Here is a 19,206-nt window from a genome sequence, read left to right on the forward strand (position 1 = left end):
TTCCTTGTGGGGGCCCTCTCAGAGGGCACTCCCGCCCTAGGTGATTGTCCACACCTTCCGAGAAATGGACGGAGGGACCAATCGGCACGTTTGGAAGATAACAGCACAGGCAATCACCCCTCCCTTGGCCTGGCCTTTACCAGGGGGTACGTGCGTGCCTTACTTGTCTACCCAGGGGGGGAAATTACGTGTTACCCCGTCACCGGCTACGTGTGCGAACACGTGGGTCGGCCTTCAGACACGCACAGGGAGGAAAGAGAGAGGAAAGAGAGAGAGAGAGAGAGAGAGAGAGAGAGAGAGAGAGAGAGAGAGAGAGAGAACACGTGGGTCGGCCTTCAGACACGCACAGGGAGGAGAGAGAGAGAGAGAGAGAGAGAGAGAGAGAGAGAGAGAGAGAGAGAAAAAAAGAATCTCAAACGCCGAAGCAGAGAATAAGACACGGTAAAGAAGACAAGGAGAATAGGGCAAGGAGAATGAGGCAGAGATAGAAGTAAGGGCATGAAAGCAAGGAGAAGAGTGAATGTAGGGAAAGACCAATAGAGGAAGAAAGTGTGAGGATGGAGAAAAACAAAGGAAACAGGATCCTGGAGTTTTCAAACGTCTGTATCCGAACAAAGGCTCAATACATTACTCCCAAGAAGAGGGAGTGTGAAAGGGAGGTAGGGGAGGGGGGAGGATTGGGGGACGAGGAGGGATAGGGAAGGGGGTTAGGGCAGCCCGTTGAGGAAGGAGAACTGCACTAGCTTGGGGCCCCGTGCTCACCACACACGTATCCACAAAAGAGTTGTGGACCCCCTGTGGGGAAACAAGTTTGATCCTTGCCGAGACTTGGGAAGGTGATGTATGGCACCCAATGGTCGAGACATATCTCGACTAACACTCCTGCTTCTGTCGTCTGATAAGTTGGTGAACACAGGCACAGAGCAGTTTAAAGGCTATGAGGTGTTCCAGGAAAGGGTGCCACTTATGCTGTTGTAGAGCTCACCAATGCTCCTTAATTGCTTCAAAGACTTCTCGCAAGCACCATGGGACCGCCTTTCACCGGGACCACCAAAGAGTGAGGGATCACGTTTTCTGCCACAGAAAGGATTGTTGTAGTCACCTGCTCAACCATCAAGTCGACGTTCCCATGTCGTGGAGATTCAACAGTGACAGCAGAGGTGGAAGTTCCCCAGTCCTCTTAGTTTAAAGCCCGTCTAGGCAGGCATCTGTGGGCCTGACACCGGTGCTGTCACAGGAATATGGGGAAGTGGTCACTACCACACAGGTCATCACATGCTCTCAGAGGAGAGATGGGAGAAGTCTTGGGCTGCAAATTGATAAGTCAATCGCCGAGTAACTACCATGACCCACACTGAAATGTGTGGCAGCCCCAGTATTGAAGAGGCTGAGGTCGAAATGTGACAGTAAAGTTTAGACATCTCTGCCTTGGCCAGTAAGCACGGTGCCATCCCGCAAGGGGTTACAAGTGTTAAAAGCTCCCAAAAGAATGAAAGGTTTAGGGAGTCGATTACTCAGTGCAGCTAATACATTCAGGGATTTGCACCATCTGGAGGAAGATATACATTGCAGACAGTTATTTCCTGTGTCATCCTTATTGTGACAGCCACAGCTTCAAGAGGGGTTTGAAGGGGCGCAGTTTCACTACAGACCGAGTTTCGAACATAAACACAAACCCCACCTGACTGTCTATTATAGTCGCTACAGTTCCTATAATATCCCTTATAGCCATGGATGGCAGGGGTCCGCATTGCTGGGAACCAGGTTTCCTGGAGGACACTGCAGATAGCAGGTGTAAAGCTTAACAGTTGCCGTAGCTCAACCAGGCGGTGGAAAAAACCGCCACAATTCCACTGGAGGATGATATCGTGAGACTGGGAAAGTCTCTGGGACTGACGATGTGCGTGAAGCCTTATGACCAGCTGCTTTTGGGCTCTTCAGCAGGTGTCATCTTTCCCACTAGCAAAAGCCTGGGAAGTGACCCCTTCCTAGCGAGCGGAGCAGAAGAAGATTTACACTTATCTGGCGCAGAAGTGGGGACTGACATCCCTGATGGATGGGGGCAGGGCAGGGGTTTGCTCCCGAAGTAGGTCGTGCTGGAGCAATAGGGAGGGAAGGGCTCTCCACCATCGAGGGGGCAGGTGTAGTCTTCCAGCTCTGAGAGGTAGCTCGGTTTGTCAGATCTGATGGGGCTAGAACTGTCGTAGTGGCGGCGGCTTAAGATGATGTCATACGTACAGGATGTAAGCGTTCAAATTTCCTCTTAGCCTCGGTGTAGGTCAGACAGTCCAGCATCTTGTAATCCACGTTTTGTTTTTTTGTTTTTTGGAGAATCCTGCAGTCAGGGAAGCAAGGCAAATGGTGCTCTCTGCAGTTGACACAGATGGGAGGCGGGGCACATGGAGTATTAGGTTGTGATGGACATCCGCAATCTTGACATGTGACACTGGAAGTACAGTGGGAAGACATACGGCCGAATTTCCAGCATTTGAAGCACCGAATTGGGGGAGGGATATAGGGCTTTCATCACAGCAGTAGACCATCACTTTGACTTTCTCGGGAAATGTATCACCCTTGAAGTCCAAGATGAAGGCACCGGTGGCAACCCGATTATCCCTCAGACCCTGGTGGACACGCTGAATGAAATGTACACCTCACTGCTCTAAATTGGCGCGCAGCTCATTGTCAGCCTGCAGAAGAAGGTCCCTGTGAAATATGATACCCTGGATTATATTTAAGCTCTTATGGGGTGTGATGGTTACAGAAACATCTCCAGCTTGCCACAAGCGAGTAACACCTCTGACTGGGCAGAGGATGCTGTTTTGATCGAGACTGACCCGGATCTCATTTTGGACAAGCCCTCCACCTCCCCTAAATGCTTGACAAAAAACTGAGGCTTCATTGACATTAAAGATTCCCCATCATCATTTGAACATACAATGTACTGGAGCAAATAAGAGCCACTGCCATCCTTAGCCCGACGTTCCTCCCATGGTGTGGTCAGGGAGGGGAACGATTTGGGGTCCTACTTCTGTGCATTGAATTGGGCCCATGAAAGCTTAGAGACTGCTGGTGTTTGGCCGCCAGCAAGAGATGACATAGTAAGCTTCATCCACCCTGATGCCACCCACTCTGTCCAGGTGTCCTCCCCACAGGCACCACCCAGCCACAGAGCAATTCCTGTGTGGTCAGTGGGCTGCAACCAACAGTGTACATGGCAGCACCACTAGAACGGACTGGCTGCCGTGCTGGATATCAGGTGCAACCAAACAAACAAGGCCATTATCATCGTCTGCGTAGAATACGATAGTGCACAGTTGATGGGAAGATATGCACCCAGGAGGGTGACCTCGCCCAACAGTTGGAGAGTGAGCAGAAGTGCAGATCCACGTCAACGAAGGATGTGATAGGTCTCAGCGCAAGATGGACATGTTGCACCATGTAAGGTGCCCTTCCCCAATTGGCTCGCTCTTTGGGAAAATTTTGAAAAATGGAGGTCAAACCCTACAGAAGACTATCACATAAAGGTCGCCTCTTATGACAGGAAGGAATACCTCTGGCCTATTCTAACCCCCCGACCCGCAGGGGGAAGTCTGCCAGTTCAGTTTTTTCAGCATCCCTGTAACTTTCTCCCTTTGATTAAAAATCTGACCATTCATGCTGCCCTTCTCTGTATACATCCAATATCCCCTGTTAGTCCTATTTGGTATGGGTCCCATACACTTTACAATATTCTAGAATGGATCGCACTAGTAATTCGTAAGTAATCTCCTTTGTCGACTGATTGCACTTCCCCAGTATTCTACCAATAAACTGAAGTCTACCATCTGCTCTCTACGACCTCTTGTGCATCCTCCAATTTTTAGTAAATTGGCATTTGCCATTTTGTTACAATAGCAGATATTCTAGCAAACATATTGTGTTTGCTCTAGTTTTCCCTTAAAGGAGAGTTTATATTACCCACATTTATCACAAATTAACTCCATTTTCAAGTTCGCTAATAATTATAACTAACGTAAAAAGTTTTCAGAAATTAGTAATTTTTACCGAAGGTTTTTCTGTTGCCTTAAGAAAAATCTCATTTTGTGTATATGCCCAAATCCTTATAGGGAATTAGTAATGTTTTTAACTCAACATGAGAGAGATAATCAGCAGGCCTAGTTTGAAGCTACTGTACTGTTAATACATTGCACCAGCCAAATTGCAGCCCCATTGCGAAGGCTGTTTTCGAACAGAGCAACTGGGAATCGCCCTGACTACTGTCAAACGATGGCAGCTGCTGTGGATTCGTGTGTTGGAGGAGCTCTCAAGAGTTATGTACCTGGGATACCGTACAAAATGTACCTGAAGTGCTATCCTCTCCTGTGGGTCCTGTCTCAATTGCAGAAAGTATGGGATCTGTCACTACTCCCCCCACTTGACTGCAAGTGGCACTTCAATGATAGACCTAGGTGTCCTGTACAGTGTGTATGGGTATCAGGGAGGACACCAAGTAGTATACACATCTGCCAACAAGTTCAGGTGCAGTCTTTCACAGAAAATGAAACTGAGCCAGTGCGACTCAGTTCACCTGTTTTGGGCAAACTCATTTTGTATGGTGTCAATATGGGCCAAACACAATACCCTTTTAAGGGTAGGAGGCTATTAATCATCAGCAGCTGAAGTGTACGGTGAATGATGGTACCCCTTAGGGAAATGGCATCAATGGACAGGACAGTACACTAGGTGCACTCAGTGTGTACACTTTGGGGCCATCATTCAACATTCTGAAAAAATCTATTCCAGCAATCATCAACAGAACAGGGTGCAAACAACTGCAGATCATTGCGCATCTTGGAACAATTGAAGCCTGTTGTCTGGGCTCCGAAGTCTTACTTTTATCATTCCAGTGACTGGCAGAGAAGGTTGAGAAGACCAGCCTTGCACATGGGGTTTCAATGAAGCTCACAATTTGCAGCATTATCCCCAGAACTGACCGTGACCCCTTGGGTCTGAGTTGAAAAACTGAACCAGAGACTTTGACAGTTCTATGACAAGCTATGTTGCTATTTCCTGGACTTGTGGCATAGGATTGAGAACTGTAGGGTCCCCCTAAATGAGTCACGTGTGCACTACACATCATAGGGTGCTATCCAGGTATCTGATCATGTGCGATGTGCACACAAGGGTTTTTGGACTACATGACTCTCCATCCAGTCCAGATAATGACAGCTGTAGGAAACCCAGAATAATCAGTGTAAGATTGAGAGAAATGTTTCTCACAAGTGAGACTATTAAAATCCTAGTAGTTAACTGCTGAAGCATTTGCAACAAAGTGCCAGAGTTTCAAGTGTCCCTGTAAAGATTACATAATACTAGGTACAGAAAACTGGTTGAAAGTTGAACCCTGAAATTAAAGTGCTTATCAAAAGGATAGGCTAATGGGAAATCTAGGTAGTCTATTTGTTACAGTAGACAAGTAACTCAGATTCACCAAGACAGAAATTAAAGTTGCATGTGAGAATGTTTGGCAAGACTCAGTAGCAGGGTTGGGCATAAAATAATAATTGGAGCCTACTATCATCCACCAGTCTCATCTCCTGATGTAAGTGAAATCTTTAAAGCCTCAGTTCATTTGTATGTAAGTTCCCCAATCATACCATAATCATTGGTGGAGACTTTAATCATCCAACAATCAAGTGGGGAAAAATCAGTTTTGTTAGTGGTGGGCATAGTAAGACATCCTGTGAAACATTGCTAAATGCCTTCTCTGAAAATTACCTAGAACAGATAGTTCAGAACCCCACTCATGATGGAAATATATTGGATTTAATGGCAACGAATAGACCTCACGTCTGAGGATATCCACGTCGAAACTGGTATCAGTGACCATGTGGTAACAATGATTACCAAAGTAAAAAGCATAACTAAAATGAGCACAGAGACGTCTATGTTGAGTGAACTAGATAAAAAAATCAGTAGTGTCCTTTCTCAATGAGGAACTTTAAACTTTCAGAACAGGGTAGGAGCCTAAAGGAACAATGGCTGACCATGCAATGGATAGATATATACCCAGTAGGACAATTCATACTAGGATGGACCCTCCATGGTATACAGTCACTGTAAAGGAACTTCTAGAGAAACAGATTACCGCACGATTGGCGTAAAACAAAGCAAAGGGCTACAGAGAAAGATGCTGAATGAAATGTGTTTGGTTGTCAAGAGAGCAATGCATACAGTCTCCAATGACTACTATAACAGAATATTGTCAAATCATATTTCACAAAATCCAAAGAAATTCTGGTCTTATGTAAAGGCTGTTAGTGGCACCAAAGTTAGTGTCCAGTCCCAAGTGAGTGAGACAGGAACTTAATCTGAGGGTAGCAAAGCAAAGCAAAAACTCAAATGCTTAACCACATTTTCAAATGTTCCTTTGCAAACGAAAACTCATGAGAATTGCCCCAATGTAGTCCTTGTACCACTGAAAGATGAGTTAAATCAGTATTAGTGTCAGAGGTATTGAGAAAGGGCTGAATTTTAACAAAGCCCCAGTGCCCAATGGCATCCCTATCAGATTCTGTACTGAATTTTTAGCTGAATTAGCCCTTCTTCTAACTACAATCTATCATGGATATCTTGAACAAAAAGCCTGCTCAGTACTTTGAAGAAAGCACAGATCACACTGTCTACAAGAAAGGTAGTTGACGTGATCTACAAAACCACCGCCTAATATCCTTGACATTAATTTGTTGTAGAATCTCTCTGAGCTCACAAAATAAGGTATCTTGAACAGAATGACCTCCTTCATGCCAACCATCATGAACTTAAAAAAATATCAGTCTTGTGAAACCCTATTCACATTTTTCTCGCATGACATAATGAAAGCCTTGGATACAGGCAGTCAGGTAGATGCAGACACTCTTTATTTCCAATACACATTTGATTCTGTACCACACCAATGCTTTTAAGTACGAGGGAATGAGGTATCAGGTGAAATTTGTGACTGGATTGAGGATTTTTTGGTCTGGAGGATGTAGAAGGTTATCTTGGGTGGAGAGAAATTTTTAGATGTTGAAGTAACTTAGAGTGTGGCCCACAGAAGTGTGTTGGGACCCTTGCTGTTCACATTTTGTATTATCAACCTTACAGAAAATATTAATTAGAACCTCAGACCTTTTACAGATGATGCAATTATCTATAATGGAGTACAGTCTGGAAGAAGTTGGATAAATATCAAGTCAGATCATGATAAGATTTTGAAGTGGTGCAAATATTGGCAACTTGCTTTAAATGTTCAGAAATGTAAACCTGCACACTACACAAAGTGAAAAAACATAGTATGTTATTGACTGAAGTTGCAAAAGATTTTCCTTTCTGAACTTCCTTCATAATTTAAAAACAAGTAAATAAATGAAGTTCATTTTTGCACTGTAGACACAGTCCAGTCCTCTTCCTACCTGATACAAGATTAGGATGTATGAGCATCCTGGCAGCACCACATTACCAGCTGTTAAATTTGTATACAATCAGAAAGTTGTAAAATATTTTGAAACTGAAGCATTCTGAATTATGACTATCATAACAAATTACATGAAGTGACATCCCTACTCACCATTGTTAATAAGAAGATGTAAAGCAGGATGTTTCACAGTTACATTTGCAGCAAATTCCTTAATAGATTTAAAAGACGCCATGTCTAGTGTAAAACATTCTGCAGAACCACTAGTGACACCCAATGAACGGATTCTTTCAATTGTTCTCTCTCCAGCTTTTGTGTTTCTGCAGCCTAAAACCATTTGAAATTAATGATATTTCCATAAAAATTTAGTACAGAAACAGGTAACTAGTTGAGATTTTCCACTAGTTTGCCTACTCTGAAATAAGTATTTTTGTAAAGGCTATCTTAACATCAGTCATATGTCAGTATCAGACAATTGACTGAATTAAAACAAATTAAATACCAACTTCATGCTCATGGAATGAATATAACATTAGTAGCAGTAAAATAATAATAATAATAAATCCAAATAGAGGTGTTTTGCAGGATATGCTTCCTGCAACCACCCTAGAAGGAAAACAAAGACAGAGGATGAGATGGTCAGATGAAGTTAATCGACACCTCATGTTCTGTTATTACCAAGCAACAAACCTAGGAACCAACACAACTGGATACAGATCACAAGTATACACAACATTTATTACCAGATACCCGGAATTAAAATTTTTAACAGAACAACGACTAGCTGATCAGATCCATGTAATAATCAAAAATAACAGGATACCCCAGTCAGAATTAGAAAACATCAAACAACAAGTACAACAAATACTGGAACAAAATAATGTGCAATCAGAAGAAGAAGAAAATACAGTAATGGACTCAAACATCCCAGAGCAAACAAACAAAGAACAACACGCATCAATTAAACAGTCAGGGGAAAACGAAATCTTAAGACAGCCACGAGAACAAGCACAAATAGAACACGAAGTGACACACATGTTAGATATAGAAGAAAAATTTCAGATGACATATATAGAATACAAAGACACAAATACAGACATTAGACCATTCTTGCATAGACTGCCAAATAACCCACAAGTCGAAACAACAATAAAAAAACTATCAACACAATCATACACAACAAAATAAATGAAAACACAACTATGGAAGAGTTACAACTACTGGTTTATATAGGAGCACTCACTACACTAAATATACACACTAGGCAGAGATCAGAACCAACCAACACAAAAAAAAAAAAAAAAAAAAAAAAAAAAAAAAAAAAAAAAAAAGGTTAGGTAAAATCTCACAACAAGAAGTGATAGAGCAATTAGATGATAAGAAGCAGAAATTACAAGCATTGGCCAAACAACTTAGAAGATACAAAACAAGTGAAAACAGAAGGAAACAAAACCAACCATTCAACACAAACCAAAAGAAATTTTACCAGACAATAGATAACACACACATTAAAATAGACAATCCACCAAACATAACAGACATGGAACACTTCTGGAGCAACATATGGTCAAACCCGGTACAACACAACAGACATGCACGGTGGATACAAGCAGAAACAGATACATACAAGATGATACCACAAATGCCTGAAGTGATAATTTTGCAACATGAAGTCACCCGATCAATTAATTCTACGCACAATTGGAAAGCCCCTGCAAAAGATAAAACAGCAAATTTCTGGCTAAAGAAATTCACCTCAACACATTCACATCTAACTAAATTATTTAACAGTTATATTGCAGACCCATACACATTCCCTGATACACTTACACATGTAATAACTTATCTGAAACCTAAAGACCAAGCAGACACAGCAAACCCAGCTAAATATCGCCCCATAACATGCCTACCAACAATATACAAAATATTAACTTCAGTCATTGCACAGAAAGTAATGACACATACAACACAGAACAAAATTATAAATGAAGAACAAAAAGGCTGTTGCAAAGGAGCATGAGGATGTAAAGAGCAATTGATAATAGATGCAGAGGTGACATATCAAGCTAAAACTAAACAAAGGTCGCTACACTATGCATACATTGATTACCAAAAAGCTTTTAATAGTGTACCCCACTCATGGTTACTACAAATATTGGAAATATACAAAGTAGATCCTAAATTGATACAGTTCCTAAACATAGTGATGAAAAATTGGAAAACCACACTTAATATCCAAACAAATTCAAATAATATCACATCACAGCCAATACAGATTAAGCGTGGAATATACCAAGGAGACTCATTAAGTCCTTTCTGGTTCTGCCTTGCTCTGAACCCACTATCCAACATGCTAAACAATACAAATTATGGATACAATATTACTGGAACATACCCACACAAAATCACACATTTGCTATACATGGATGATATAAAACTACTGGCAGCAACAAATCAACAACTCAACCAATTACTAAAGATAACAGAAGTCTTCAGCAATGATATAAATATGGCTTTTGGAACAGACAAATGTAAGAAAAATAGCATAGTCAAGGGAAAACATGTTAAACAAGAAGATTACATATTGGATAACCACAGTGACTGCATAGAAGCGATGGATAAAACAGATGCCTATAAATATCTAGGATACAGACAAAAAATAGGAATAGACAATACAAATATTAAAGAAGAACTAAAAGAAAAATACAGACAAAGACCAACAAAAATACTGAAAACAGAATTGACAGCAAGAAACAAGACAAAAGCTATAAATACTTATGCTACACCAATACTGACCTACTCATTTGGAGTAGTGAAATGGAGTAACACAGACCTAGAAGCACTCAATACACTTACACGATCACAATGCCACAAATATAGAATACATCACATACATTCAGCAACAGAAAGATTCACATTAAGCAGAAAGGAAGGAGGAAGGGGATTTATCGGTATAAAAAACCTACATTATGGACAGGTAGACAATTTAAGAAAATTCTTTCTAGAACGAGCAGAAACTAGCAAAATACACAAAGCAATCACTCATAAATACATCGGCTACACCACTGCAATTTCATAACCACTTCTACAACCCTTTAGACCACATAACATTAACAGATACAAAGAAAGTAAATTGGAAAAAGAAAATACTACATGGCAAGCACCCGTATCATCTAACATAGCCACACATCGATCAAGACGCATCCAACACATGGCTAACAAAAGGCAATATATACAGTGAGACGGAAGAATTCATGATTGCAATACAGGATCAAACAATAAACACCAGATCTACATCTACATCTACATCCATACTCCGCAAGCCACCTGACGGTGTGTAACGAAGGGTACCCTGAGTACCTCTATCGGTTCTCCCTTCTATTCCAGTCTCATATTGTTGGTGGAAAGGATTGTCGGTATGCTTCTGTGTGGGCTCTAATCTCTCTGATTTTATCCTCATGGTCTCTTCGCGAGATATACGTAGGAGGGAGCAATATACTGCTTGACTCTTCGGTGAAGGTATGTTCTCGAAACTTTAACAAAAGCACGTACCAACCTACTGAGCGTCTCTCCTGCAGAGTCTTCCACTGGAGTTTATCTATCATCTCCGTAATGCTTTCACGATTACTAAATGATCCGGTAACGAAGTGCGCTGCTCTCCGTTGGATCCTCTCTATCTCTTCTATCAACCATATCTGGTACAGATCCCACATTGCTGAGCAATATTCAAGCAGTGGGTGAACAAGCGTACTGTAACCTACTTCCTTTGTTTTCGGATTGCATTTCCTTAGGATTCTTCCAATGAATCTCAGTCTGGCATCAGCTTTACCAATGATCAACTTTATATGATCATTCCATATTAAATCACTCCTAATGCGTACCCCCAGATAATTTATGGAATTAACTGCTTCCAGTTGCTGACCTGCTATTTTGTAGCTAAATGATAAGGGATCTATCTTTCTATGTATTCGCAGCACATTACACCTGTCTACATTGAGATTCAATTGCCATTCCCTGCACCAGGCGTCAATTCGCTGCAGATCCTCCTGCATTTCAGTACAATTTTCCATAGTTACAACCTCTCGATACACCACAGCATCATCTGCAAAAAGCCTCAGTGAACTTCCGATGTCATCCACAAGGTCATTTATGTATACTGTGAATAACAACGGTCCTATGACACTCCCCTGCGACACACCTGAAATCGCTCTTACTTCGGAAGACTTCTCTCCATTGAGAATGACGTGCTGCGTTCTGTTATCTAGGAACTCTTCAATCCAATCACACAATTGGTCTGATAGTCCATATGCTCTTACTTTGATCATTAAACGACTGTGGGGAACTGTATCAAATGCCTTTTGAAAGTCAAGAAACAAGGCACCTACCTGGGAACCCGTGTCTATGGCCCTCTGAGTCTTGTGGACGAATAGCGTGAGCTGGTTTTCACACGATCGTATTTTTCGACACCCATGCTGATTCCTACAGAGTAGATTTCTAGTTTCCAGAAAAGTCATTATACTCTAACATAATACGTGTTCCAAAATTCTACAACTGATCGACGTTAGAGATATAGGTCTATAGTTCTGCACATCTGTTCGACGTCCCTTCTTGAAAACGGGGATGACCTGTACCCTTTTCCAATCCTTTGGAACGCTATGCTCTTCTAGATACCTACGGTACACCGCTGTAAGAAGGGGGGCAAGTTCCTTCGCGTACTCTGTGTAAAATCGAACTGTATCCCATCAGGTCCAGCAGCCTTTCCTCTTTTGAGCGATTTTAATTGTTTCTCTATCCCTCTGTCATCTATTTCTATATCTACCATTTTGTCATCTGTACGACAATCTAGAGAAGGAACTACAGTGCAGTCTTCCTCTGTGAAACAGCTTTCGAAAAAGACATTTAGTATTTCGGCCTTCAGTCTGTCATCCTCTGTTTCAGTACGATTTTGGTCACAGAGTGTTTGGACATTTTGTTTTGACCCACCTACCGCGTTGACATACGACCAAAATTTCTTAGGATTTTCTGCCAAGTCAGTACATAGAACTTTACTTTCGAATTCATTGAACGCCTCTAGCATAGCCCTCCTCACACTATATTTCGCTTCGCGTAATTTTTGTTTGTCTGCAAGGCTTTGGCTATTTTTATGTTTGCTGTGAAGTTCCCTTTGCTTCCGCAGCGGTTTTCTAACTCGGTTGTTGTACCGCGGTGGCTCTTTTCCATCTCTTACGATCTTGCTTGGCACATACTCACCTAACGCATATTGTACGATGGTTTTGAACTTTGTCCACTGATCCTCAACACTATCTGTACTTGAGACAAAACTTCTGTGTTGAGCCGTCAGGTACCTGTAATCTGCTTTTTGTCACTTTTGCTAAACAGAAAAATCTTCCTACCTTTTTTAATATTTCTATTTACGGCTGAAATCATCGATGCAGTAACCGCTTTATGATCGCTGATTCCCTGTTCTACTTTAACTGTTTCAAATAGTTCGGGTCTGTTTGTCACCAGAAGGTCTAATATGTTATCGCCACGAGTCGGTTCTCTGTTTTACTGCTCAAGGTAGTTTTCAGATAAATCACTTACAAAAATTTCCACTGGATTCTTTGTGCCTGCCACCAGTTATGAACATTTGAGTCTCCCAGTCTATATCCGGCAAATTAAAATCTCCACCCAGAACTATGACGTGGGGCAATCTGCTCAAAATATTTTCCAAATTATCCTTCAGGTGCTCAGCCACAACAGCTGCTGAGCCAGGGGGCCTATAGAGACATCCAATTACCATGTCTGAGCCTGCTTTAACCGTGACCTTCACCCAAATCATTTCACATTTCGGATCTCCATCAATTTCCTTCGATACTATTGGACTTCTTATCACTATAAACATGCCTCCCCCTTCACTGTCCAAGCCCGTCTCTGCGGTATACATTCCAATCTGAGTTTAGGATTTCATTACTGTGTACGTCTGGTTTCAGTCAACTTTCTATCCCCAGTACTATATGGGCGTTGTGACCGTTTATTAATGAGAGCAGTTCTGGGACCTTTCTATAGTATAGACGCTCCTGCAGTTTACTATTAGCACATTAATATTGTCATTCCCTGTTGCATTTTGCCTACTCCTACCTTGCCACGTCGCTGGAGGCGTCTTGTCGGGCCTACGGAGGGAATTCTCTAACCTAAAAAACCCCTATGTGCACTCCGCACGTACTCCGTTACCCTCGTAGCCACTTCCGGCGTGTAGTGCACACCTGACCTATTCAGGGTGACCCTACATTTCTCCACCCGATAGCGGAGGTCAAGAAATTTGCACCCCAGATCTCTGCAGAATCGTCTGAGCCTCTGGTTTAAGCCTTCCACTCGGCTCCAAACCAGAGGACCGCGATCGGTTCTGTGAACGATACTACAAATAGTTAGCTCTGATTCCACCCCGCAAGCGAGGCTTTCCGCCTTCACCAATTCCGCCAACCGCCTGTATAACTGAGGATGACCTCTGAACCCAGACGGCAGGAGTCATTGGTGCCGACATGAGCAACAATTTGCAGTCGGGTGCACCCGGTGCTCTCTATCGCCGCCGGCAGGGCCTCCTCCACATCTCGGATGAGACCCCCCGGCAAGCAGACAGAGTGAACACTGGCCTTCTTCCCCGACCTTTCCGCTATCTCCCTAAGGGGCTCCATCACCCACCTAACGTTGGAGCTCCCAATAACTAATAAACCCCTCCCCCCGTGTGCCTGCTCGGACCTTTCTGAAGGAGCAGCCACATGTCCACTCAGAGGCAGAGCGGGCGATGCCACACGGCCAGCCTCCACATTTACCCTCCACCTCGTGCGCCGCGAACGCTGCTGAACCCGCCACTCCCCTTGGGGAGAGGGTGGCCCAACCGTGCCCGGTACCCGCGAAGATGTCTCGACAGCAGGGACAGTGGGTGTACCATGCAACGCACCAGACTCCCCATTGCAGCAGCCTGAAGACGGCTGACCGCGGCCATCAACACGCTCAGCTGTTCGTGAACAGTGGTCAGCTCCTCCTGCATCCGTACACAGCAGTCACACATCCTATCCATCCTAAGGAATCAATTTACTGTAGAGAGTTAATCAACTTTTAACTAGTCTGCTAATTCAATAAAGACGGCTGATTGTTGACTAAACTGTGATTGCTAGCCACTTCTTGTAGAAAACAATTAAAATAGCACTACCTGTCTCTGGACTGTATTCAAAACAAACACTAGCACTACTGGTACTGTGGCTGACCAAAGGGACTCTCTCTGACTGTATTCAAAACAAACACGAAATCTATGGAACACTATTACTAGCACTCGACAATTAAAGCTTCCTAAAAGCAAAAACACACGGAAGAAGAAGTGACAAGTAAGAAAAATACAGTTGATACTTAAATTAAGGTAGCTCGCTGCACAGCAGACGTGAAGCAGGCGGCAGTTATGACGACATATTACAGGAAGCATATTATTAAAGATCCCAACACCACAACAGATAAATGCAGTCTTTGCAAACAACAAATAGAAACAGTTGATCACATAACAAGCGGATGTACAATACTAGCAAATACAGAATACCCCAGAAGACATGACAATGTAGCAAAAATAATACATCAACAACTTGCCCTACAACATAAACTAATGAAACAACATGTTCCCACATACAAGTATGCACCACAAAATGTACTGAAGAATGATGAATACAAATTGTACTGGAACAGAACCATAACAACAGATAAGACACCACCACATAACAAACCTGACATCATACTCACCAATAAAAAGAAGAAATTAACGTAACTAATCTAAATATCCATACCCAATACAACAAATATACAGAAGAAAACAGCAGAAAAAATTGAAAAATACATCCAACTGGCTGAGGAAGTCAAGGACATATAGTATCAGGATAAAGTTGACATTATACCAATTATACTATCAACTACAGGAGTCATACCACACAATATCCACCAGTACATCAATGCAATACAGCTACATCCAAACGTATATATACAACTACAGAAATCTGTAATTATTAATACATGTTCAAAAAACAAAGATGATGTGACTTACCGAACGAAAGCGCTGGCAGGTCGATAGACACACAAACATACACACAAAATTCTAGCTTTCACAACGAACGGTTGCTTCGTCAGGAAAGAGGGAAGGAGAGGGAAAGACGAAAGGAAGTGGGTTTTAAGGGAGAGGGTAAGGAGTCATTCCAATCCCGGGAGCAGAAAGACTTACCTTAGGGGGAAAAAAGGACGGGTATACACTCGCGCACACAAACACATATCCATCCACACATATACAGGCACAAGCAGACATATTTAAAGACAAAGAGTTTGGGTAGAGATGTCAGTCGAGGCGGAAGTGCAGAGGCAAAGATGATGTTGAATGACAGGTGAGGTATGAGTGGCGGCAACTTGAAATTAGCGTTACCGTTACCCACCAGGCCCAATCTCTGCTAATTTCAAGTTGCCGCCACTCATACCTCACCTGTCATTCAACATCATCTTTGCCTCTGCACTTCCGCCTTGACTGACATCTCTGCCCAAACTCTTTGTCTTTAAATATGTCTGCTCGTGTGTCCGCCTTGACTGACATCTCTGCCCAAACTCTTTGTCTTTAAATATGTCTGCTCGTGTGTGTGTGTGTGTGTGTGTGTGTGTGTGTGTGTGTGTGTGTGTGTGTGTGTGTGTGTGTGTGTGCGCGTGCGCGCGCGAGCGTATACCCGTCCTTTTTCCCCCCTTAAGGTAAGTCTTTCCGCTCCCGCGATTGGAAAGACTCCTTACCCTCTCCCTTAAAACACACATCCTTTCGTCTTTCCCTCTCCTTCCCTCTTTCCTGACGAAGCAACCATTTGTTGCGAAAGCTAGAATTTTGTGTGTATGTTTGTGTGTCTATCGACCTGCCAGCGCTTTCGTTCGGTAAGTCACATCATCTTTGTTTTTAGATATATTTTTCCCACGTGGAATGTTTCCCTCTATTATATTGATATCATTAATACATGTTCAATTAGCCGAAAGTTCCTAAATGCAATGTAACAAATACCGTACAGTTAAAAGGAAGTCACGCTTGATCAAGGTCCACGCCACTTTCCATTTTTAACCAGACATAACGTCTGAGAAAGGATAGAAATAATAATAATAATAATAATAATAATAATAATAATAATAATAATAATTATAGTCCCCCTTACAAAAAAAATTGTGAAGCACTCAAGACAACATGCTTGGATGTCCACGTAACTTCATACATGTACACACAATTGGTGGGTATGTAAATGATTAGACTGTCAATTCTCTGCATCAGGTAGAATGGCCACCAGAGTGCATTAGTGTTGTTTGTGTTTAGTGTTGTTACCAGACCTCATAGGGTGTATGTAGTATCAGATGAGTGATCACTGTGAAAGACCCAGAGATGACATGTACTCTTGTGAGGCAACATTATTACCACCTGACAGAGCTTGAAAGGGGGCCTCATTGTGGGTCTCCATTTGGCAGGTTGGTCTACTGTTGCAATATGCAGATTTACAGGGCATTTGGATGTGACAGTGACCTGACGTTTGACCGCATGAGAACATGAGGGGAAGAGACACTCCTCAAGGTTCCAGTTGCCCACATCTGATCACCTCAAGGGAGTACTGCCGTAATGTGCACAGAGTGCGTATGATGCACACCTGCCATCCGAGAACAAGTAATGCACTCACTGCAACACTGTATCGTCCGACACCATTGGTAAGAGACTATCAGCAGGCACACTGGGGAATTCTATCTCACGCACAGGCTGCCATTAATACCACAACTCAAAAAACTTCATTTGGAGTGGAATCGTAACCAGGAATGGTGTCAAATTATGTTCAGTGATTAACCGCAAGTCTTTCCTAGCCCAGTTGATCACTGTCAGTGAGTACAGTTGCGATCTGGGGTGAGGTCTCATTCTTGAAATGTTTTTCAAGATGACAACAGTGTTGAAATGTTTTTCAATGGCCAGCAATCTCCTCAGATATGTCCACGGTATATCACGTGCAAGACTAACTGGGGCATCAATTCTATAGCACTACCAGTATCCGAGATATAGAAGACCATTTACAACAGATGTGAGCCAGCTTATCTCGCTAGAGGCTACGACAGCTTTATGACACTCTTTGCAACTGAACGAGTGCCTGCATCCAAGCCAGATGAGATGCTACATCATCCCGATAAGTGAGCTAATATTGCCAAGGTTTTTATAACTGACACGATTCTGTAGTCACCGAAACAACATTCATACCATCTCAACCTGTGAAATTTCATTTTGTTTTCTCTTCCTTTTCTGGGTGCTCAACTTTTCTTCTCAAGCGTGTTGACCATTTAGGATCAAGAGTAACTTATTCAGCATGCAATACCTCTCAATTCTCTCGTCCCTCCTGTACTCCTGTAATGTTCATTTTTGATCCTGACTCAGTCCACCTACAATTGAAATGTTCTGCTGCTTCTTTACCTCGATATAGCATTGTGATGTGAAGGCTGATTGGGAGGTACAGTTTCCTATTATTCAATCTTTTTCACATTATTTCAGTTCACCACCAACCTTCTGATTAGACTTCGAGAAATGAAGTGCTGCAGTTACTGCCGGAAGTTACGCATACTATCCTACATCCGATTGTTGAAATAAATATGATTCTTCTCATAAACAATGTATTGTATGCTGTACTCATTTACAGTGATTATGCGTAACAAAATTTACAGAATGAGATTTTCACTCTGCAGCGAAGTATGCGCTGATATGAAACTTCCTGGCAGATTGAAACTGTGTGCCGGACTAGACTCAAACTTGGGACCTTTGCCTTTTGCGGGCAAGCGCTCTACCAACTGAGCTACCCTAGCACGACTCACGCCCCGTCCTCACAGCTTTAGAGCACTTGCCCGTGAAAGGCAAAGGTACATAGTTCAAGTCTCGGTCCGGCACACAGTTTTAATCTGCCAGGAAGTTTCATAACAAAATTCCTTCGTTACTCAGAACATCATATACACTGATAAGGATTATGTCCAAAAACAGTGTGTCTCAGTTAACAGATTCCCACTGGAAGACTAGATAACAGGTTTTCTCTTGTCCCTGTGAAATCATGGATACTGTCATGGTCACTCTTGCTCAATGACTTGCATCATATCTCCAAGGCAGGTCCCAATGACACGGAATAAAACCGCCCAACCAGCAGGTACCATGAACATGATACGATTCCTATTGTTGTCCTGACTTGCAGATATGCTGCAGCCACCCATTTCTTAATACATGTACATAAATAAAACATGCGTCCAAAAAGTAGGATATACTAATTCATTACCAAAATAAAGTTTTTATAGTGGCAATCGTCATTTGTCGGTTCGGTGAATGCTTGCATAACATCACTTTAGCAAAGTGATATGTTACACTACATGATCTTCCACTGCTGTCCTACAACTGAACATATACCGCAATGATGTGTATGAATTCTTCCCTTTATATAAACTGCTTCCTTCACCCAGCCATTCCTCATAGTACATACTGCATTTCATATGTGGTTGGTATAACATGGCTGTCCATCCTCATGATGCACTCTGGAAATCTCAGTCTTCTGTCTGTGTCTTGCTAGAAATTGCTTCCAAATACTTGTGAAGGTGCTGTCTTTAACTGCCGATACCTCATCTTATTTTTTCCATGCCCTAGATGTCTCTCAAGACCTTTCAATGTCCTCTTTCACTCTGATACAGGTTCTGTTCCCTGAGGGGGGGGGGGGTGTCTCCATTGCATA

At 42.5% G+C, this 19,206-nt stretch overlaps 1 protein-coding gene across 2 annotated transcripts in view; it reads right to left on the reverse strand.

Moving 5' to 3' along the window:
• LOC124804716 (dehydrogenase/reductase SDR family member on chromosome X) overlaps positions 1-19,206 on the reverse strand; it is a 66,608-nt gene that overhangs the window by 32,608 nt on the left and 14,794 nt on the right. The window contains exon 3 of one of the 2 annotated variants that reach the window (XM_047264988.1): positions 7,592-7,765. The exons of the other annotated variant lie outside the window; for it this stretch is intronic. Within the exon in view, the coding sequence (XP_047120944.1) occupies positions 7,592-7,765 (174 nt within the window). The remainder of the gene's footprint in view (positions 1-7,591; positions 7,766-19,206) is intronic. 2 annotated transcript variants of the gene reach the window in all.

Source organism: Schistocerca piceifrons, chromosome 7 (genome assembly GCF_021461385.2).
Source record: "Schistocerca piceifrons isolate TAMUIC-IGC-003096 chromosome 7, iqSchPice1.1, whole genome shotgun sequence".
Lineage (NCBI taxonomy): Eukaryota > Metazoa > Arthropoda > Insecta > Orthoptera > Acrididae > Schistocerca > Schistocerca piceifrons.